This window comes from Manacus vitellinus, unplaced genomic scaffold (genome assembly GCF_001715985.3).
Source record: "Manacus vitellinus isolate BGI_N305 unplaced genomic scaffold, ASM171598v3 scaffold_13_pilon, whole genome shotgun sequence".
Lineage (NCBI taxonomy): Eukaryota > Metazoa > Chordata > Aves > Passeriformes > Pipridae > Manacus > Manacus vitellinus.
In genome coordinates, this window is record NW_021938999.1 from 14,564,714 (window position 1) to 14,589,208 (window position 24,495).

Genomic DNA, 24,495 nt, shown 5'->3' on the forward strand with positions numbered 1-24,495 from the left:
GAGGTTTAGGTTGGATATTAGAAAAAAGCTCTTCACTCAGAGGGTGGTTGGGCACTGGAATAGGCTCCCCAGGGAGGTGGTCACAGCACCAAGCCTGACAAAGTTCAAGAAGTGTTCAAACAATGCTTTTGGGCATATTATGTCACTCTTGGGGGTGTCCTATGCAGGTGTCAGGAGCTGGACTTCAGTGATCCTTGTGGATACCTTCCAATTCAGTATATTCCATGATCCTATGAACTATTGCATCCAAGTTTATTGACTCTGGACTGCAGTACCAATCACCTTATTATATAGGAAGGGTGAAGGAGAAAACACAAACACCTCTACACACCCCCACAAACCTGCTTAAAATTCTGAACATACTTAACCTAGTTACACAGCAAAAGAAAACACATTAGAGAGAACTGAGTTGCAGTAGCAAAATGCGATGAACAGCAAATAAAAGGGGAGCTTTATTTCTCCATCGGAGAAGAAGGACCTGCTCAGATACGCAACGGCACTGCCCAATGCAGCACCCTTACCCAGGGAAGAGGAGCTGGAGAGATCCTGCTCTCCCTCTTCTGCTTAAGCCTCTGATCCTGCAGGGGCTGTGACTATCTTTTATACCTTATTGTTATTACCACTGTGCTTTCACGCTTTATGGGGTGTTTTACATGCAATTAGTACATGATCCATGTTGTCTCTGCTGTGTCTGAATAAGGTTCTGCACAGCTCTTGGGGCTGCATTGCTTTAGTAAGCAATACTGTTGCCCGTAAACAAAGACACAAACCAACAGAGTGCCGGTTTATGGGTGCTTTATTCGGGGCCCCGGGAACCTGCGGGCTAACGCCCCAAGTCAGGATTCCGACGACCCTCGTTCTCAGTTCCACTTTTATACACAAACAAGTTTACATGTATTCTCACGGCTAAAACAATTACAGTTTCTATAGCAACCCAGGTGCAGTAGTTTATAACAATTAACAATCATCTACTCTAATCATAAATCTTGCTTAAGTTGTCCTACCCCCCTAGAAACTGTTTAACAGACCCTTACCACATCTAAGGTACAAATCGTTACGTACATGCTTGACTACATCTTTTGATTATTGTTTCTACTTCTTCAGTACATTCTATTCCCACGAACAAGGCTGCTGCTTAACTCACTACTGTAATGTGTTGCTTTCTAGGCCTACCCTTTTACTTAAGCCTTAGCCATTCTACTACTAAATTTAAACTGCTTTGCAACAATACTATGGAGTTGTGATTTTTGCTGTTCCCCAAGAACAAATGGTATTACCCTATACTTGTACCATCGGTTCCTCTGCTATCAATCTAGTTTTGGGATGTTGGTATAGATGGCGTGAAGGGGTGAAAGCTAATAAAAAGTTATTGTTTTACAGTAACAGACCTGTTTGTGTTCATTGTTTTTGTTGTCCTTGAGATGCAAAAAATTCCAAATTTACAGAGAGATTATTTTCATCTATAAAAAAGATGCAAGAATGAACTAAGAAATACAACTGTCAGAAAAAAATAGGATTAATATTATATACTAGACATTTTCATAATAGGCAATTTGTTATACATTTGTGTGCTTGAGGGACAACTTACTAGAAGTGGTGTAGTGCTAGAAATAGGCTTAGCAGCCAAATCAAAATCAGCATGTGACCGAATAAATTTGGAGTGGAAGAGATTTACTGTTCAGACATCAAAATACCAGGTGTGAATGAGTCATGAACTCCTCAAATCTCAGGACTGAATCACGACTCACTAAATACCATGTACCTTCTTCACACAAACAAAACACTAAGAATCCTTCAGCTTATGAGCCAAAGCAGAACAATTTGTAAACTTCTTTAATGAAGGTTTGATTTCCATAGAGAGATGAAGTAAGTTGAGATAGCTTTGTTGACATTTATTACCAAGTAAAAATTGGTTTTAATGTGAAATAATATGTTTCATCAGAGTAATTGGTTTAGCTGGAAAAAATTAGGCAAACCTTTGAGTGTCAAAGTCCTTCTTCAGGTTTAAGATAGGTCTGGCACATTTTAAAGCCAAACAGAAATTGAAAACATTTGTTTAGGTAGACAGGTATTGGTAAGGTCACCTCTGAGAGAAAATTTGTTTGATTATTGTGGAGTAGGTTGTATATTCTCAGAGGAAAAGGGCAGGGGCAGGGAAGGAAAGATAAAGAAATCCATAGATAAGGTAGTTATCTTCTGGATGGAAGAGAGAGACATAATTTCTGTAAGAATTTAGTAGAGGACAGAAAAATAACAGCATGGTCTAAAAGCAATACCACTCTGAGTTTACCTTATGTGTATCCAGCAGTATTATGAATCTTAGCTCCCAAGACCCTGAAAAAATATGATTTGTCTGTTTCCTCTTAAGATAAGGTCTTAGAAATAGAGTGATTTAACTTTTTTAGAGATATTAATCTTTGTTATGTAGCTCTTACAGATGTTTTGGAGTGCTCATCCAAATTCAAAAGGGACTATGATATTGTATACTTTATTTGATAACTGAATATGACTGACACAGTGCTTTGTCTCCAGAAATTACTGGTGGACACCCATTTTCCAGTGATTGCATAGGCTATCACCGGTAGACACCGAGAGAAGTACAGAAACACTGTGTCATGGAAAGAGAAGTCCTATTCAAACTCTTACTACCAGACTTGAAAATTTGAAATTTGAAATAGAGAACGGTGAGCATCACAGTGTTGCCTCTGGCAGTCTGCAAGTTTTATAAAGTAGCTGGATCTTCACCACTGCAGCTGTGGGGAGTTGAGAGAGCTTCAGTGTCTGGAGCAAAGAAGAGAAATTCAGATTCTCGCTCACACACGAATCAAGCTTCAGAAGTATCCATCCATGATTCATTCAGATGAATACAGTGTTGCACTCAAAGTATTGTCTATTGACAAAGAGGAAGAACATCTCATATTTATATAAAGCCAGGAATTTATTTCTAGTGTAATCAAAATTGTAAAAGTTTAATTATTATTATCATAGTGTAATAAAATGGTTTGGGTTAGAAGAGACCTTAAAGATCACTTAGTTCCAACCCCCCTGCCATGGGCAGGGACACCTTCCACTAGACCAGGTTGCTTAAAGCACAATCCAACCTGGCCTTGAACACTTCCAGGGATGGGGCATCCACAGCTTCTCTGGGCAACATGTACCAGTGCCTCACCACCCTCTGAGTAAAGAACTCTTTTAGTTTAAAACCATTCCTCCTTGTCCTACCACTAGTTACCCTTGTAAAACACTACTCTTCCTCTTTTTTATAAGCCCACTTTCAGTACTAGAGCTTTCTTTTCTCCAGACTGAACCACCCCAACTCTCTTAGTTTGTCTTCATAGGAAAGGTGCTCCAGACCTCTGATCATCTTTGTGGCTTTCTCTGGACTCATTCTAACAGATACACATCTTCCTTGTGCTGAGGACCCTAGAGTTGAGAGCTGTATTCAAGGTGGGGTCTCAGGAGGGCTGAGTAGGGAAGCAGAATCATCTTCCTTAACCTGCTGGCTACGCTTCTTGGGATTCAGGTCAGGATGCTGTTGGCTTTCTGGACTGCAAGCACACACTGCTGGATCATGCCCAGTTTTCCATCTATGAGAAACTCTAAGTTCTTCTCCACAAGGCTTCTCTCTGTGAGTTCTTCTCCCAGTCTCTACTCATGACTGATTGCCCCAACCCAGGTGCAGCACCTTGCACTTGGATTATTGAACTTCATCAAGTGCTTATGGGTCCACTTTTCAACTTTGTCTGGGTTCCCTTGAATCCCTTCCTTCTTTTGTGTCAGCTGCACCACTCAGCTTCAAGTCATCTCAAAATTGTTGCGAGTGCACTTGAAATGACTGTCTGTATAATTGCTAAAGATATTGCAGAGCACCGGTCCTGAGACAGAGCCCTGAGGGACACCACTTATCACTGGCCTCCAGCTGGACATGAAGGCTGTGTCCATCCAACCAATTCCTTATGTACCCAATAGTCCACCCATCAAATCCATCTCTTCAGTTTGGAGATAAGGATGTGCGTGGGACCATGTCAAAGACTTTACAGAAGTCTACACACTTACTCATCTTCCCCCGTTTGACTGTGGCAGAGACTCCTTCATAGCCCAGATCTAATTGATAAAGAAGAATAAAGTTAGAACACAGAATAAAGTCTCAGTGATAGTAATAAAACAATTAAACATGCACTTAGTTTCTACTCCTTTGCAGGTGTGATGCTCATCCTATTCCTTCTCTGGATTCTGAGGCTGGAAGCTTCCTTCTGGTAGTGGTAGGTAGTGAGTTGACAGCATCTGGAGTCCTTTGTCAGGAGGAATATGATGTTCACAACAGTGGTGTGTCTCATGCTTGGCTCTACATAAGGCATATTGGGAGCCTTGTGGCAGACTTTGTATTCGAGAAGATAGTGATCTAAAGCAGACTGGGTCTGGCGCTGGCACCCTCTTTACCTCGCCTATATCTGACAGGACAGTGAGGAAGTTCTCATGAGAGCGTCCTTTAGGAACAGAGTTGTTTTCTCACAAAGAAATTATATAACATCTTAGAAGACCATGAGGGAAAGCATCTCTGCATGGATGAGATTTACTTTGCTTTGTGCAGCACCCTGTGGGGAAAATCCATCCCGGCTCCATCTGATGTTGCACAAATACAGCCTTCCAAGCATCCAAAAGGATTTATTTATTGTCTGTACTTCTCTCATTAATGTCTTATGAAATCAGTTTATTAAGCCATTTGTTTTCAGGCCACATTGAGATCCTGCACTGGCTTGCTGTCACATCACCCACCCAGTGCAGAATATGGCCCATTTCTAAATGTTTGCTAGCACCAGTTTGCACCTTTCTGTCTTCGTTGTTCTGTACCTCCACACTACACTCAAATTTACTATACGCTGAGGTCATTGTGCATGTTAGACACAAAATTTCAGATTTTTCTGTTCTCCTTGTTACCCCTAAGAGCACCTCTGTGCAGCTACAAACTCACCCTTGGTAAGTTAAAAAAAAATAGGTTGGTAAGTTGAAACAAATAGGTCAAAGCAAGCCAGGCAGACAAACCAGACAAGCCTCAAGCCTGAGGCCTTGTAAACTCAGTAAAAAACATGAATAAACTTTAATACTGCCTTTAAGTATTTCTAGCAATTTTTCATTAAAAATATGGACAATTATTAGTCTTTTATTGATGAACATTTTTTTAATAGTAAGGCTTATTACGCATAAATATAGTTTTTGTCAGTTGAGAGAATATAAGCATGAACATGATTATCACTTAAGGTGACAGGAAATTTTTTATATCTAAAAGAAGTCTGTGGATAGATATCTTCAAGACATCTGGAATTTTATACCTCAGGTCTGTCAATGCCTTAGGTTTCTGACTTGAGTTACTGGCTAAAAATTCTGAAAGAAGAAACCAAGATATTTGTAGGAAATGGCATAAAATGCATAATGAATTCAGCTAAGATGGTAAATAACTTTATACTGATGGCACTAGGACATTATAGGTTACACAGGAGAGTAGCTCCTAGCAATGGGCAGCATGTCAGAAGGAAATATAAAGCCTGGAATATGCTGTGTAAGATTTTAGTTGAGTCAACTGATAGAGTTTTGTTAGGGAAAGGATGTTTTTGATTAATCTTTGAGTTTATAAGCAGTAGAGATAGATCGTGCTGTACCCAGTTTGGGTTTTTCTATGTATCATCCAACATGTGCAAGACAACCTGGGATTTGTCTTAAAAGGGTCCCTCTGGCACCTGTTAAAAAGGCAACCAGACTCTGTGAATAACCTGACCTCCAGTGACACTCAGATTACCTACATGGACATTCAAGAATGCATTCTTGCAGTGCTCTAGTGCTTCAGGCTGCTCTTGTGCCTGAACTTAAACAGGTTTGTGCAATCTAGGTCTGGCTCAGCAATGTCCTTTGATCTATCCATAAGATCCTTTCATAGTTTACCCTAGAAAACATTCAGTTCTAATCAGCAGATCTCTAGTAAATCCAAAAATTTCAGATGTTAGTTGCCTGGAAAATATTTACAATGGTGCTAAGTTATAGAAGTAACAGAATTGATGTTAGCTAAATTTGTCACTTTTTTTTCCTTTCTTTTTTTCTTTTTTTCCTTGTTATGTCAGGACTTTGTCTAAGAAACTGGTAGATGACAATAGCTTTTGCTAGTTTTTTTTTTTCCCAAGTTTTGTAAAATGCCAGTAAGAAGGGTGTTTGTGTTTTTTATTCCAAAATGAATGATAAAATAAAACCACAAAGAAAAGTGTAGAGCATGGGTACATTCATGTGGGCCATTCTGCTTTGGTGCAAAATCAGGATTGAATTCAACAGGAGAGGAGGTTCTTGAATGATCCTAAGACTCCCAAAGCAGTTCTGTTTTCTCTGAGTGTTTTCAAATTAATCCTAAAATTAAGCATGCTGCATTATGTATCAATCCAAAATATCTGTCTGGTTTTTCATTATCAAGTCCTAAGAGCTATCAGTATTTGGATCATCCCTCTATCTGTAGTTTCAATACATTACTTAAAAAATTTAACCCCCCCCCCACATTTACTGAAGTAAAATAAGGTAAGAAGCAAATGAAGACAAGGAAACCAAACTATGGATTATGTACTGGACTTAATTATTTATGTGAGTAGCTTCCTATACAGAAAACAAAGCAGCAAGCAAGCAAGCAAACTCCCCAAACCAGAGAAATTTAAGAAACATTCAAAATTGAAACGTTCTTGGGGCTCAATAATTTATGAGTAGATTTTCTTCTCCTTTTAACTGTTTAAGGTTTAAAAATTCTGTAGAACAGTGTTAAAATATGTATTGCTTTCCTGTTGCAAATAACACATATCTACGTTTTCTGGAGTTGTGGCACCATCTCCTGGCAAGAAGGAGTGTTTGCATGCAACTGGTAAACTTGTGAATCTGATCAAAAAAGATAACTGTGTGTTTCCCCTGAAGTTTTCGTCTCCAGCTCATTTCGGTTACCAGAATTCCCAGTTGCTTGTGGTACATTAATTGGGACTGGAGGAGTGGATCTATACTATTTCCAGCTTTTTAACACAAGAAAAATTAAAATAGAAACAAATATAATGAATTTGTGAAGAGACTCAAAAGCAATTGCACTTGCAGTGTGTTCAATGTTACTGTGGAATCACTCAGTGAAAACACAGACTTTTTTCCCTTTGCTTCCACAGTCAAGCCTTCTCTTCTCCTTTCCTGAACAGCATGGAAGAGTCAAATCACATCCAACAGCAATGACTGAGTACAGAAAACCAGTTTTGAGGCTAGAAAGTCTGTATTACCAGGATACAGTAAAGTTTTCCACAATACTTACTGTTCTGTTTCATGCTTCAGGTTCAACTGAGCTGTCAAAATGCGCAAGGCACAACCTTCTAAGGTCCCTTCTGGCAGAAGTTATCCTTTGATCTTATGGATTCTTCAACAGCATGATTCTACCAACTTTTATTAAAACCACTTGTGAAATAATTTAATTGCTTGTAGATCTGGGAGAAAATATTACAGGTGAAAGAAGCAGTACATACATAAACACAAAGAAACTGCTGAGAGCCTGGCCTTGGATTAATGATTTTTTGGACCTAGAGTTTGCTAGCAATGTTCTATCACATCTCCACAGACACCAATAATCTATTATCATATCATGATGATACTTGAATACGAGTATGTTGAAGAATTGTCTGAGGACTTCTCTACAAGAACAGGATGCTCTTTTTATCTGGGGCTTTGCCAGAAGACAGTGAATGGCTGATGTGTGAAATAAGACACTATTTCTTGCTCAGAGTAAGGTCAAGTATCATCATGAGAACTATTAAAAATGTTTTTTCATGTGAATTGCAAACTGTGTATGACTATGAGAGCATTAGGAAGCAGCTAATGTTGTAATGGTTATTTTTAAAAGGTACCTTTTCCCATTATTTTCAAAAGCCTCTTACTGCCCCTCAAAAATAACCCTTAGCGTGGAAATGCTTCATTAAAAATAAAACAAAACCAAAAACCATGTGTCAGTTGCAGATCAACAGGATTCCTGGTTAGTTTTTTCATTATTTTCAGCTCCACAGCCCAGGACTTCAAAAAGAGAGCCCTGCACATTCCATAGGTCTGAAATTTTGTAACATCATCACTACTGAACAGCTTGGGCTGTCCATGACATCTCAAGCTTGTAAAAATTAACATTATGGACTAGCACAGGACCCCAGAAATACCTTCAAGAAGTTAGTGTATTGATTACATCTTATTTATGTTAAGTCCTTGACGCAAAATTCTTGGTCTAATGAATTTCCTGCTCATTTTACTGAATTTACTGCTCATTTTAATGAAAAAATGAGTTTTTAGAGGATTAGATCCACTCACAGCCTTTGCTACATTCTAAAGCCAAGACTTCCTCAGCCCTGATATGGCTAAGAGAACATTTGTAAGACATGTTTCCACATAATATTTTCTAAGGAAAAAAATACAGTTTTATACTTTGGTTTAATTTTTTCCTTAGAATTAAGGTACAGACTCATCAGATAGGGTAGTTTCTCCCCCTGAAGTATACTGCAAGTTACAAAACTTTCTCTGTCTAACCTAAATGCCTGATGAGGAAACCTGAGGGCCATGCTGCTGGCACTGCTGCCATCTGCTGCTGACTTTAAAATCCACAACCTTTAAAAGTCAGCAGAAAAAAATCCAATGTGCAACTGAAGGTTAGACTTCCGACTTTCACAAATCATAATAAAAGATGTAAGAACTGCAGCTTCCAACCTGCCTTTATTCTAAATAATGCACAAAAATTATTTAACTGGGTCCTTCTAGGTGGTCACATCACTGTTATCAATATTTAAAATATATGGAAATTAATAAAAGTGTCTGCATAAAAAAAATTGCATTAAATGATTATTAATATTTATTTTTAGTATATAATTTTATATGTATCCTTTTTTCCCCTAAATTTATCACCATATTTATATCAGCATAAGAGGTGGTTTGTCCTTATCTTCAACTCTGCTCCAAATAAAAATGATAGCACGTATTTATGCAACCCCTGGGTTTTCTCCCTCAGAGAGTTTGCTCTCTCATTTAGTCCTTATGCTCATATCTCTGGGCTCTTGCCTAGTCAGCATTCTTCATATTCTTTTGAAGTTTGAATCAAGGTTTTCAAAGACTGGCTGACCTGTATCTGATTCTGGAAATGGATCACAGACCCAAAACTGTGATTAAAAAGTAACATTAAAACTCAGAACACCAGGGAATCTTGGTAATAATTAATAACTTTTCTACAAATAAAAATAGCTGTTTAAAATTGTTATATCATTGCTGTTCTGGTTAACACAGAACCAAATCAGCAACTTCTGCACAAAACCTGAAGTTTCTGTATGCTTTCTTAGTTTTGCCGTCATCAGTAAAGATGTGAAAAAGTATATTCTTCAAAAATCTGTGCTTACAACTGCAATTTTTTAAAAGACCATATTGTATCTGTGTCTGATTCCTCGCAAGGGTGACTGCTTAACAGTGTGAATACACACAAAAAACCCCAAGAATATTTTAAAAATGTTTTAAAGAGACTCCAGCATATGATTTTTAGATACCTTTCTGGGTTACTAATACTTCTTAACACATGAGGTCAGCTGGGCTGGACTGAGAAGAATGTATTTAAAAAGCACTTTTTCTCTTTAAAAACAAAGATCCCACTCAATTTTTTGTTAATGTTTAATTAAATCACGACAAAATTTTTTAAAGTCGACGTTAATATTCAATTTTGACAAACTAAATTTTCAATATTAAACTTTTAAGATTAGTTCCACTACTACCCTGGATTTTGAGCAATGCTATGAATGCCATAGGCTTTGCTGTCAATGTGAGGCTTAAACACATGCTGTGGCTACGTGGCTGGTGGTTGTGCCTTATGGGCACTGGCTCCTCTGGGTTAAGTCCATCAAGGCACTTCACCCAGTGTTATAGGTTTCTGTCTTTAATGATTGAACTTTGATGCCTTGTGAACAGGCTCTGCATGTTACATACTGACAAGAACTCTGCAAAGGGTGATTGGGAACAATCTATTTAAAGTCCTTTAACTTTAAAGAGTAAAAATTTAAATAGTAATGATTGGGAAACACCAGTCTGGCAAGTGAGGCTTCAGCAATTGTTTCCTTTATTAATGTAAAGAATCTTCTCAGTCTCAGCAATTTCCATGTAACCTCATCTCACTGCAGCTCCCCGAAAGACATTCGTAACCATTTCTTGCCCAGTCCATGTATTCACTCCCTCACCCCTGCAGGTCACACCACAGTACTGGGGCTCAGGGCAGCGCAGGGTAAGGGCCTGCTGAAGTTATCAAAGAGGAAAATCCTGTTTTCCAGACCTCGATGAGAAACAGGTAGGAGAGAGGCATAAGAACCATGATCCTTCACACTTCAGTTGAGTCCCTAGTTGTTGTTGAATGCACAAAAATACCAACTCCTCCATCTTTTTCAGTCCACACTGTAGATGTCTAAGTCCAGCAAAAGATTTTTGACTTCTACTCCTGAAAAAGGTAAAGTTCCTCCTTCCAGCTTGGAGTTTAGTGCCTGAATCTCTGAAATATAATAACTTCTTTGATAATCCAGAGATACAGTGTTAAAAAAATAGATTTTCTTTTTAATTTGAAAAGCATAACATAAATTTTTTCAAGGTTTTTTAATAAATTTTTATTTTATAGCTCTTCATATTGATCCACAAAGAATTTCACTGGACTCCAGGATTCTTCCTTGAATGCTTGTAGACATAAACTGTATCACAGTCATTAAAATAAACACTGAATTTTTGTGCAATGGGAAGATACCTGAATCCACTACAGACTTGTAATTACTGACTAGATTTAATTCCAAGGCAAACAAGTCACTGGTACTGTCTTTTTTTCTGTCTATTAGCAGAGGCCTCAAGAGTACAAGCATGGCATGACACCAGTGGTCCCAAGGGCATGAATACAAACCCCATCTGCTCATTGAAGTGATGCAGCTCTGAGGGCTTGATAGAAACTGGCTTGGGCACAGCAGACACAACAACAAATGTGTACTCATCACGTGTAGAACATGAAACATGAAAGCACAAAGGAGATAACAAGAGGGCATAAAGGCTAGTCACAGCTCCTAGAGGAGAAAGCAGAGGCAGAAGAAGGAGAGCAGGATCACTCCAGCCCTGTTTCTCTGGTTAAGGATGCTGCTGGGTATGTGCAGCAAATCCTTCTCTGATGGAGAACAAGTGCATCTCTTTTATTTGCTATTCACAACATTTTGCTGCTGTAACTCAGTAGCCATTTCTAATGTGTTATCTCTTACTATGCAACTAGGTTAAGTATATCAGAATTTTAAGCAGGTGTGTGGGCATGTGTGGTGTGCATGCTTTCTCTTTCAACCTCCCCACGCAGTAAGGTGACTGATAGCACAGTGCTGAATCAGAGCAAACTTGGATGCATCAGATCTTAAACTAAGCCAGGCAGCACTGACAAAAAATGCAGCTACTTGATGTTATTACTTGGGGTTGTTGTGGAAGAAGCGTTTTTAAGACCTTCAGAAAAATGGAAAATACTGGTGAACTACTTTCACGTGCTGCATTAACATCTGTCAGTGATATTAAAAACACAGAACTGAAAGCATCAGTTTGAACCTTTCAACTCTTGATATTCTTTTCCCAAATGTTAAGTACTTTTGTAAAAAAAAAATTATATGGAACATGTTCTACAGAGGTTCTCTATTTCTTCTATCTGGAACATGCATAAAGATATGCCTGTAAAATTTTTTCAAGGTAACACAGGGATACAAAGAATCATTTTTCCCAAAGGCATCAGACTTTATAATATTGTTACATTGCTCCTTCATTAACAGTACAATCAAAGATTTTCTGTTTCCCTTGACTCCTCTGTTGACCCATATATAAGCAAATAGTTCATTATTAAACTGATATTATGTGATTAAGCCTTGTCTTTGAGAGCTTGTTATATTGCCCTCTGGAGTTTCTACATAGCCACATTGATTTATTATGCCCTCAAACATTTACTCTTTGTGTTGATCATACCAAGATGTATAAAATAAGCTTAAAGGAAATGATAAACTTAATTTCACTCTCACTGATACTTTTGAGAAGCCTCATGGCAGTAAAACTATTTGGTCTGTAAAGTCGCGTTGAACTTAAAGATCTTAATAAGCATCATGGTAGGAATGAGAAAAGAACTCTTGCTCCAAACACAAGCTTTTACCCAAGAAAATCTTGTCTTATGTAAATTTGAAGCCTGTTTATTGATTTCAATAAGCTTTTAATGCATCCAGGCTATTTTTTTTCTCCCTACAACATCTTTAAAAGAGTACAGACTTGCTTTTCTATTCTTATGTAAATCTGTATACAGTCATTACTGTGATCCACATCACCAGGCACTGCACTTTCAGGGACTTAAGCCACATTTCCTTGGCATGCATGCACTGCCTCCTTTTTAAAGGTAGGTAATTCAGCAATTTAATTCTTCCTGGGAACACTGACTCCAGGATTGTCAGTATTCAGTCATTTAAAAATATTTTTTTAAACTGTAACCAAAATAATTTTTGAAGAAATTGCCTGTTTATTTTGTGTATGTCTGTTTCTGAGCTTTTAGACTTTATGTTGTACAGGTTTTATGCCTCTTTACTACACTAGGTGATTTGAAATATACTAAAAATGATTGAAAGCACATACAGTTGCTCATCAGAGAAAGTCTGACCTTTCACAACTAAAAGACATTCATTTCAGATTGCTTTAGATGTTACCCCAATGCCCTCAATAGCTCAGATTAATCCTTTTTTTTTTGTGACTAGTGTCACAAAAAGATAGTCTGGAGCTCTGGGATTTTTTTCCTAAAGCAGCATCACGCAGTATCAATTTGTCTATGTCTCATGAAAAAGGGCTTTCAAACTGTGTACTGGATTTATTTTCATTAAACCCCATCACTTTTATGTGCTTACTAGGTGCTGTTATTGCTCCTAAAATTCTAAGCTCCTTGGCTTGCAATTTTGTGATGATAGTTAAGACTTACTAAGTGGGATTTATTTTACCTAAATTTAAATGTCTACAGTGCAGGTCTCTAAGGGTGTGCTGCTCTTCTGTGCTTGAAAATGGAGTTAATCCAAGCTAAGAAGTTGAAGAACCATTGTCATATGCTCCTGGGAGACAAGGACTGAACTAAGTGAGGGGTTCTTGCCTGTGTGATATGCACCAGAACTAGTAAGAAGAAACTGTCTGTGTAGCAACAGTGCAGAAACCACAAATATTAACTGAATAAAGATGACATAGGGTCATCTGGTAGGAGGGCTGTTTAAAAGTTTGCATGCCTGCATCGTTTTATCTATAATACAATAATGAAAAGAAGAAAATAATACTAAATTTTACCATGCCCTGAAGTCTCACTAGATGAGACTGAAAACAGAATGTAGTCTAAGAAAGTCAGTCTTAGATTTCAAGTAGATAAATTTATATTTTTTTTGTGTGTGTTACATCTTCTGGATGTCTATGATGAAGCAAAAATGAAGTGCCCCCAGGTTGCAAAATCTCCACCAAATTCTCAAAGCCATTGATGAAAATGAGCTTGGTATTACCTTAGTGAATTAGAGTAGAGACTGCAAGCAACACTAAGCAATTGCCCACATGGGTTCAGCCCAAATCTGCTTCAAAGACAACATGCAAGCTCCAGACTCTTGCTGTCAAAATGACTACTTTCTGCCCTTTAGTTTTAGCTTCCGTTCTGACTTCCTCTCCAAATACAGAAACTTATCCCAGGTTTTATTAATTTGATTTTCAGAACACAGAGTTGAAATGAGATTTTCTTCTATTTCATTTCCTCTTAGAGGAAGGGACTGAGTAAGGAGAGATGAGCAAAGAGAGATGAACAAGTCATGGTAAACTTGAAGACCTTTGGAAAATATAAAATTTTGATTCCTCTATAATTTAAAATGCCAGTCAAGGAAGACTAGTTTGGGTTAGATATGGAAAGAGTTATTGTGTGTACAAGTCCAATCCTCATCTCTAACTCCTTTGCCTCCACAGGATTTGTTTTTCTGGAAAAGTTTTCAATGGAATGCATGGAAAGTATATTCTTCTTTCATGTTTTGTATTTATTGCATTATTTTCAGCTATTCTTCATAGATAATAATTAGTGTTTAATTAATAATTAGAATGGCACTTCAAATCTTTGTTTATTAACTAACAGTACTCTACCATTTTCTTATGCTGAGTGGGAGATGTCAAAGATGTTATAGCTCCTTCTTGTAGCATTAGGATGGAATGTTGTCCAGAATCCTCTGTGAATCCCTTAAATCCTCAATTCAATAGAATTTTTTGTGGTTGTATGTATGAATTTGAATCGTAATTATTAAACAAAACCATTACTGGCATTTTGTTCTTCAGCATATGCACATGCAATAAACACAGAAATTAATTTAATAATGAACTGTAATATTTCTAATCAATAATAAGAATTAAATTAGTCATGGACTTTCTATGTATAAGAGCAGTTAGAGTCACAATTCAGTGAACAGACCATTTTTAGAAAGATCTGGAGAACTTCCAGTAGGTGTGACATTGTGTGGTTGCTTAAACATTGTACTTTCTCACATAAAAATAAGGCTATGGGGGTTTTAGGCCCTGCACTAATTCCCTTCCACTTTCAGCACAATGTTGCAGCTTATCTTTGTCTACTTGACTTTTGCATCTCACTTGGAGCTGACTGTTTCACTGGTTGTTTCTATTTGGCTTAAAGGTTCCTGAGGCGGGAGAGATGATGTAGGGCTGTTCAGCAACTTGGATATCTCTGCCTTTTCCCCTAAAGTCCTGCACTGTAGCCTGACCCTATTTTAGCACACAGGAAAGTGTGGGGGAGGAAAAAAAGAAAATTACAACCCTTTCAATAATGAAGGTCAAACATTTCACCAACTAAAATAGCTCTGAGAAGAAACCTAACTTCTGAAATTCTACTGTTCCCTGATGAGCAGAAGCCTTGTGCATATCATAGCTACTCCTGGCACCAAGGATATGGTGAGAAGACAAGTCTAAGGAAAGTTTTTGTTTTGACTTTTGTTTTGACTGATGTCAGGAAAGCAATGGACTCGATGCATGAGGAAATAGGGCAGCAGTGTTTAAGACCTCATTTCATTATGCAGTAGTTCATAGTGTACCCACATAATCATCATTCTAGTGTTCTTCTTGTTCAGACATTTTTGCATTAATAACTGTTGAAGCTGTGTCACTTTGCAGCTGGATGTCAAAATGGCAAATTTCCCAGTAGGAACAGGAATATGTACAACAGTGGTTCCACTACACAACCCATCAGTATTCAGCCCTTTGAGTTTCTGATTTTCCTTTTTTTTTTTTTTTTTTGTGGTTCTATGCCAGGCTAAATGGGAAGGAGAGAGTTACAGTAATAGGAGTTCTCTTGACTATTTTTGTGATTTTAGATTACATGACCTCCAAGTTTGTGTTTGTTTTTTTTTAAATGACACCTGAACCATTTTTGTGACTCCTAGTTGTGATGTCTTCTAAGGACTATTGAATATATTTTTTCCAAATATAATGTTTTATTCAGAGAGAACTATTTCCATACAGGATACAGGCTGAAGAATTGACTTGCAGCTGTCCATATTAATTTGTTTTAGCACATCCCTTGACCTAGCTCTGACATATCAAGCAACATACACAGGTCTAATGCCAGACACTGCTCTCAATAAGTAATTTTGGATGATTTACTTGCTTTGTGACACTCAAGCATGGACAAGGTCATTCCAGAAAGAGGATGAACCATGTCACTCCTTCTTTTAATGAGTACAGATATGGCTACTGGGCCACATATCATAGATATTGGCAGACCATACATAATTTTGGCCTGCATGAATCAGGCAGTCCTTTTGATCATGTTCACTGCATTGCTTTCTATTTTTTGCCTTTTTGATCAGAAAACAGAAAGGCCATTGGTAGATTAGTAACTTCAAAACTGGAATAGACTTCTTTATTGCAACTGGCAGAGGCAATTTAACAATCAGGGTTCAAAGCTCTTTGATGTGAAACATTTATAGCAGCCAACAGTGAATTTCACTCAGGACCAGTGGGATTGCACTGCTGCCAAAAAAGGGATGTTGCTCACTTCCTTCTTTGTACAGAAGCACTTCATATCACAAGCGCAAATTAACCCTGGTGATCAATCCAAAATGTAATGTATATTAGTGAATTTTACATCTGTGAAGCCAGAATATTCTTTATGAGTATTTTAAAAAAATGAAATGATAATACAAAGATGTAATTTCTACCTGTTACATTAAGTCTGGAGGCATAGACAGTAGTTTAGTTTAGAAAACTCAATGGCAGGCCATCTAGTCAAATTCCCCACACCTGCTCAAAGCATATTCAGACATATCAGGTTGCTCAGGGACTTGTCCAGATGTTCTAAATACCTTCAAGGATGGAGATTCCACAAATTCTGTGGGCAGACCATTCCAGTGTTTGATTACTCTAAATGTATATATGGAAGTAGAATTTCACATATTGAAAATTGTACCTGTTGACTCCGGTCCTATCATTACACACCTCCAAGAGTCTAGTTCTCTCTTCCTCAACATCCAATGCTCTCAAGTCTCTCCTCATACTTCATGTGTTCCATGAACTGCCTGAGTCCCATTTTCTCACTGTATATCCCATGTAGCTTCTGGGTTAAACCCCACAAGAGCACTGTGAGGAAATAGTTCATGCATGTTCTGTGCTCTGAGTAAACACACATTTTTGTTAAATATTATTAATTATTTAAAAAGCAGCATATTATGTAATCATTATTTCTGTTTCTGTGAAGGGACATTGGGATTTTCTCTCTGTAAACTGGTTTCCTAGAGCTAGATTCAGATAAACCTACAGCTTTCACAGCAGCTAATTCCAGTGACCTCTCTCTCCCTTAACACTTCAGAAATGCTTTCTAACCATTTCCAGAGGGCCAGCATGCTGGGCAGGAGCTTCCTCATAAAAATAAAACAGGATGCAGAAAATTGAGGCTGACTGTGGGATGAAGTGTTTGTTGTAGCCATGACTATTTTTCTCAGAGAGAGGTACCCAAAGTACCCTGGAGGTACACCTTAGTGATTAAGGCAGGTACTGGGATGACTAGAGTTTGGCTCCTAATGGGCAGTAATAGAAGTCAGTCTGTGTCAGTGCTGTAACAGGTGGGCTAATGTGAAAAAGGACACCCCTTTTTCTGAGGCATCCTCAGAAATGTTGCCTATTTTTCATTATATTATTTTTTGAGAAAAGGGCATCAACCAACAGAAAAAAATCCAGGATGTATGTTCCAGATGCCAGGATCAAACAACAATTTATTTTACTTGGGGGGTATGATTTTTTTTTAAAATTATTTGTATCAAAGACAGAAACTATGGAAATATAATATAGATCTAGACATGACTCAGAATGGGAAAACCTCACAGATGTTTTACAAGTCAGGTAAAATTCAGTAACATAAAAACAATTGCTGAAAAAAAAATGATTTCTTGTTTATAGTAAGTTCTAAAATATATTGTTCCTGGAAACCTTTCTGCTGGAGGAAAGAGCCAGAGCAAATCCCATTAGGGTTTATCAGATTCTTTCTTATTCTTGTCTTCATCATGAACTTACAAGGATATGGAGTTAGGCTAAATTTGTAATTCATTTTTTCTTCATAGTGAAGAGACAAAACCCTGGACATTCCTAAATGGTTCTGATGTATGCACATGTATTTGTTGTCTATATAGAATGCCAGAGATGAATCTGTATGAAGATATCAAGTTGCATGTGATTCTGATTCTGACCTTTTTGGAGAAAAGTTTTCATGAACAAGCCATTCCTTATTTCAAAATGAAATGTGGGATGTGGGTGATACCCTGGGAGGTGTGTTAATGCTGAAATAAGACAGATGAGCATGGGAGTGTGTACAGCATTACCATAAAAACACTGTGGTCAACAAGTGGGAAATAGGTTTTCATGTTGATTAGGAAAAAGAAACCAAACCAGATATTTTAAATATTTATTTGTCAGACTGGGATAACAGCCTTTATAGAGCACAATTTGCATAAGTTCTCAAGATACATCCTGTATACAATCACAAAACCATGGCATGGATTTATACATAAAGTGAAAACTGGGACAGATTTACAAGCATTTTTATACAATTCTCATACTGCTTTTGTTTCAGTTTTTACAGCTTTTAGAACAAGTCTGTATTTTTTTTTCCTGATGATTCTGAAAGCAAAATAAAAATTAAAAGAAATTCAAACCAAAATGAATATCAACAAACCACCATCTATGCATGCAACATTCACTGAGGAAACATTACATTTCTTCAAGGACTAATCTTTTTTTTTGTTGTTTTTGCAGGTTTTTTTGGTGTTTTTTGGATTTTTTTAAACACTGTGTGTGCTGTACATGTTGTCTGTAGCATGACAGCACACACGCTAGTCAGCCATCATTGAGCACCTGAGCACGTCACTGAACATCTATAAGATACAATCAAATAAGGACACAATCACATGCTTGGATGTCAGATGGAGTTAATAACTTAAACTCAGTCTGGTTTACAAAAAATGCATAAGTATTTACAGGGTAACAAATTAAGAAAACAGCTCTTGCTCAAATAATCTATTTTGAGTTATGGATACCTATATATATTATAACTTTTGAGCTCAATATATCTGCTTATTAATTTTTTCAAAATAATAAAACAGAACATATAGAAAACATTAAAATGCTTCTTGTGATTTAAAGAGAGAGTATCCGGTCTCACTTATTCTTTCTATTTTCCTTCTAAAGGCAACATGTATTCATAAAGAGCAATTCATCCTACATGCCAGGTGTACTGAAAATTCACAAGGCATATAGGAATAAAGTTTAAATATAATGTAGGTGGATACTTATGTTAAAATTCCTCTCTGTTTCATTACCTTTATAAGTTACACTCACACAAATTTTCTCTGCTATTCACATAGGTATGTACATATCTAGATATATACTCAAATAATGAATCTGGGACATTCAACATTGTAGCAATGAAAATAAACTAGTTAAAAATAGTGTCAGTTATGATTCAAATAATAATTTAAAAAAATACTATTAACATCTTTATGATATCTCCATGAAACTAAATCCTAATTAAATAATCTCTATTGGGCACACACTAGCTTACAATATAATAGATGTCTTCTTTTTCTTCATCATCATCCTCAAAGTAAGAATCAATATCAGCTGGTTACCAGCTACCATATCCCACAACCTAACCATGCAAACACCCAGCATCCAGAAAAATAACTCAAATATTTCCTAGGTTTCAATTTAAAACCAGTTCAAGTCAATAGATTGATTGTTATTGACTTCAACCGGTTTTTGTTTCTTCCACACAGGATCCATGTAATGTTAAAACATGGGTAATAATAAAGAAGCAGCACTCATTGCCTCTGGATACTATCCCTTTAAAGTGTAATGATCAAGAACTAGCTCAACATTCATCATAGAAACTCTCATGTCTAGTTTTAACCTGGAAAAAAAAAGTGGCTGTTTGCTGCTCATTGTATGCATATTACTAATTATGATAACATTATAAATCCCTATCATTTGTAAACACACACACACTGTGCTTTTGCTCATTTTTCAGCTTGTTCCCACTATACAAGGCCTTGAACAAAGAAGCAGCTTCAATTTCTGTTGTCTCAGCAGATTTATGAATTAAAAAAGTTAAAATGCCTCTGCTGTTGCCTCCCTGCAATATGTATCTTCAAAGCAATCATAGAAATCTTCAAAGCAATCATAGAAATGTGTGAAATCATTAATAATCAATCACTCAGAAGTGATAAAAGCTGTTGCCACATCTAAGCACTTTTGGCCAGATAAAACAAACAAAAATTAATGAGAAAAAAAACCAAAAAAATTATGCTGAGATATATACAAAAAAGGTAAAAAAATACTAATAATCCTTGTTTGATTATTTTTTAAAAAACATTGTCACAAGAGTTTTTCCTGACTTCATTCATAAACCAAACAAACAACAAAAAAGTAAACTATGCATTCAAACATGAATCTGTGTTGCATAGAGTGATTTCAGTACAACCTAGAAATTTGGTCAAAAAAAGGAACTTGGCACACTTTGGTAGCATTTTGTGACCTCTGAATGATGCTGCCTCGGAAAGAGTGAGTGCATGGGCCCAGGTCTGACACGAGCCCACCCTGGGTGACACCGAGGAGCCCTGTCCTTGCTGCAGCTGGCCAAGGCAGTGCCATGTTCCTCACAAACCCTACTCTTTGTGTTTCATGACAGGAGTCCAAAACTGCTATTTCAACATGCAGAAACATTTTTGTGTATTGTTCAGAGAGTCAAAGATGTTTGAATTAAACCAGTTGCTGACAGCTGATCAACCTCAGAGGTAGCTGTCCCTTACAGCTGCAGCTATACCACCCAAGAAACTATTCAATAAAAATATTGGCCACATTTGTATGTGTGTGAGAGCAAAACACGCCTGTCCACTTTCTCAATTAAGAGTGATGATTACAGGCTTCCACTAAGGCAGCCAGATACTGCTTGTTCCAGTTGGAAATCTCCATAGCAACTACCAGTGCTACTTGCTGCCTTTATAACAAATCTTAGCAAGAACAAAATTACCAGCAGTTTGCACAAAATTGCACACCTCAGGGCTTGCATTTCACCTAGGATTTTTTTTTGGGGGGGGTGGTGTTGGTCTTTTTTCAAAGGAAAAACACAGTATAGTCATCAGGAATGCAAGGTAACCCACCAAAAGAGCAACACATATGTCATATATAGGATCTTTTAGTTCAACTGGGGATTTTTTCTTTGAAGTATTGTCTTATAAAAACATACACAACATCAAAACATATAGAATTTTTACAATAACTCCAGCAGACTGTTTTTAAAATATGTGAGAGGTAGGGTATACATACACTGGTGAAAGCATAAAATTCAACATTAAAGCACACATTCTACTTCCACTGTCAGTGATGTTGTGTTTTTGAGATAGCTAATAAGATTTTGGAAAGATTGCTCTGCTTGCAAGTTAAGCAAGTGACCAGCAGGTTATCAATAACAGGAGTTTCCTTGGTGTGTGTAGCATTAATATCTTCTGCATGTTTCTTCTCATATTCCTGTACCATGCCGTTATTTTAAATTGATAAAAGATAAATTAATAAATATATGTGGGAAGTGTCACCAAATTAAATGGTGTAGCTTTTCCATGGTCAATCCAGTTGCTGAATAATCTAAGTCTTATTTTTTCTTTTTTTTTTAAAGTATATAATATTTTCCAGAAGAATACTGTCAGCTGATCTTGCACAACCTGTGGAAGTGTACTACATATATTCAAGAAATATAAGATAATGCACATTAAATGATTTGCGAAAGGTCCTTATTGGGTAAGAAAAATAAATGTCAGACATGCAGAAATTTGGTAATTTTCTTTCTAAGTATGCAAAGGTCATGTGATCGTATTTCCAGGGAAACTTTTTAATGAAGCTGTGAAATATTAAATGACTTCTGAGTAACATGGGAATTAACCACGACAGTACCATATTGATTCTTGGGTTTTAATGAAACCGCAATACGTTTGGAAATGAGAGAAAAAGCTCTCCCCTCTTCAAATATCGTACAAGGGAAAACACAACAACCAGCCTCAGCCATGCTAGCCAGTAGTTTCTTCCCAAGTGAGCTAACCACTCAGCTTCAAATTCCTGAAAGTAGGACTTTAAGCAACAACGTGCTGACACAGCCTTAAACCTTGCAAGTTACCTTCCTATTTGCTTCTTTCCTGAGAAGCCATGCTTTTGAGTGGATTATACTCAGACATTCACCTGAGATAGCAAGCAGATGTTCTTCATCTTCTCTAATGTAACAGCATCCAGTCAGGAACTGCCCTGCTGTCCCTTCCTCTTTCTAGAGTGTCACTAGTGTTGATACAGAGCCCTGCATTGAGTGGGTTGGTGTTGTCACAGTGGGTCTACTGCTCCAAAGTGCCCACTAAATATCCTAGAATTCATCATCTGCATACAATTTCAGAAAAAGCCTGCTTGATGAAAAATGGACTAGTTGAAATAATTTTGTTAGTCTCAGTGCTTAAGTTTCTTCAATTCAAACTATTTTAGACCTCCTGATGTAAAGGTTGGGGTGAAGTACAGTGTCACTGACATTAAAACAGCATTTTTATGTGGTTTATATCCTGTCCCTTCTCTTTAAAATCACATCCCAAATTGTAGACTGTTAATATAGTTTAATTCATAACATTCTAGAGAGTGGTTTATATCCATTGTTAAGACACAGAAACAAATAAAACAATCAGATCTGATTCTTCACAGCATAGTTTCTGAAAGAAAAAGAAGAAAAAAAGTAATGTAAAATAACATTACCACTCTTGCAAACGCCTTGCAGTTTGTGTCAAGTGGCATAATCTCACTATAGCAAATTATCAGAAATCCTAAGGTGCAGAGGAGCAAGTTTTGCACTTTTGATAAGTGAGATTTGGAAAGTCAGTCACCCTAGGTGTTTTTGCATAAAATGATCTCCTTCTGGTTGTACAGAAAACCAGACTGCACTTTCCATCACGCTGCCTCCAGCTGCAGCCGAGCTCCACGTTAACACCTGCCTCCAGCCTTCAGCATTTCCTTCACAGTTACTCTCTTCACAAAGAGTCCAACAACACGGAGCCCTCGTATCAGTCTTCATTTCAAACAGCCTCACTTTAGCTTCTGGGCCCAGGTTTTCTTTTCCTTTTGCTGTCTTTTGCAGCAAAAACAAGCGTACTAGCCCTCATTTAAGTGTGCTGTGTAGCCCAGAGACTGCTCTTTTCTACTTTGTATTCTGAAAGACTAGCTAAATACAATGATATCAAACTATAGTCTTGGAGTGATGCTGTTTAGAGCAGACTCTGCAGGTTTTGTGCCCTAAGCAGACAGCTCTGCTCAGTGTGTTTGTGTGGAGCTGACCAACAGTTTGTGCCAGTTTACTATTCTTTTCCTTAGATCCACTTTGTCAAGCCAGATATAAGCTTCCCCAATCAGTGTCTTTTTCATAAACTTCCCTCCATTGGAGACAAGCAGAATCTGGGAAAATAATAATAATAAAGAATTATCAATGTGTATATTAACATACTAAATTTGCTAACAAACAAGACAGATTCAGAAATTTTGAGCTCTGATTTACCACACACACAAAAGAAAGAGTGATCATAACTTTGTATATGGAACCACCTTCCCAATAAAAAGAAAGCCCTGTAAAAATTGAATCTTCTCCCTCTTCTACTTCATTATCATGGGATGTAGCCCCTAGAAGACAATCTTGAATGATAGTGAGCATTTGTTCACCTGCTGGTTACTAAAGATAAACAGAAGGTTGTCTTAAGTTACGAGGTAAAGTGCAGGTGAAGCACCAGCTCTTATTAAGTTCGTGAAAGTCAGAAGGTGCCCTGTACATAGGCTGTAACTCAGAGTTAGCGTGTGAAAAAGCCCAGAGGTCTGGTTTGTGGTAGTCTAACCTAAAATGTTAGAGTTGGTCTGAAATCTCACTCCTGATATTTCTCTGATGAGAAATACAGTGTTGGATCTGGTCTTGTGGCTCTTGCTCACCCAGACGTAGAGCGTGGGAAGGGTAACGAATAGCCCTAGTGCTTGTGTAAGCTGTGCAAACTGGGTTTTCAAGGCTGATATGTCATCCAGCCACATTTTTTCCAGCTAAAAATGTTCATGCCATGCAAGCAATGCACTTCTCTGAAGGACTTGTCTCATTCTGTGGATCTCTAGGTTCATTATACATGAGAAACGCATTTGATAATAGTTATACTTCAGGGTGCGAGTTACAGTTATACATTCAGGAAAATTTTAACATTTCTTATTTCTTGAGTAACTTATTTATTGAGAAGAGCAATGCTGCTTCTTTCTTCCTTTTTTTTTTAACAACTTGCTAAGTTTTCAAAACAAAAAAGAAGAAACGAAAATTTGCATTTCTATAATAGGATTAGGAGCAGGTTTGTAAAATTCACAGTCACTGAATATACCCCAACAAGCAATAAGGAAGGGAGGTAACTGATAAGAGGAGGAGGCTGTCACCCTCTGCATGAACCAGCAGGAGAGAAAATAGGGCATTTTGTTGTTCAGTTTCAAAGATCTAGGCTAAAACAAGAATGACAAAAATCAAGGATTTTGTATCTGCTGAAATGCTGGAAGAGACTATATGATAGTAGACATGTAACAGAACTGTAGAAGAACTAGAATTTCCTTTAATCAGGAACATCAATATTTTTTGAAAATTTTCCATTCTGATATTGGGGAAAAAGTAAAAAATGCAAATTTGACATTACAAATAACATTTAAAAATAAATTTTAAAAAGGAAGAAATTTGCAATGATTTTCCAGAATAGGCTTTCCAGTTCCTTGTCCAGTTTTGATATCAATTGGCGAGTAAGGTATGTACCTGGACAGCTTAGACCTGTGTGGCTATTAGTCAAGAGGTTTGAGGAGGAA

The 24,495-nt window shown here is 37.2% G+C and overlaps 1 protein-coding gene across 1 annotated transcript in view; it reads right to left on the reverse strand.

Annotated features, from left to right (window-relative positions):
* Positions 1 to 18,000: 18,000 nt before the first annotated feature.
* Positions 18,001 to 24,495, reverse strand: part of PCLO (piccolo presynaptic cytomatrix protein) — a 337,810-nt gene continuing 331,315 nt past the window's right edge. Inside the window, exon 25 of the mRNA XM_029958071.1 lies at positions 18,001 to 23,079. Within this exon, the coding sequence (XP_029813931.1) occupies positions 22,939 to 23,079 (141 nt within the window). The 3' untranslated portion in view covers positions 18,001 to 22,938. The remainder of the gene's footprint in view (positions 23,080 to 24,495) is intronic.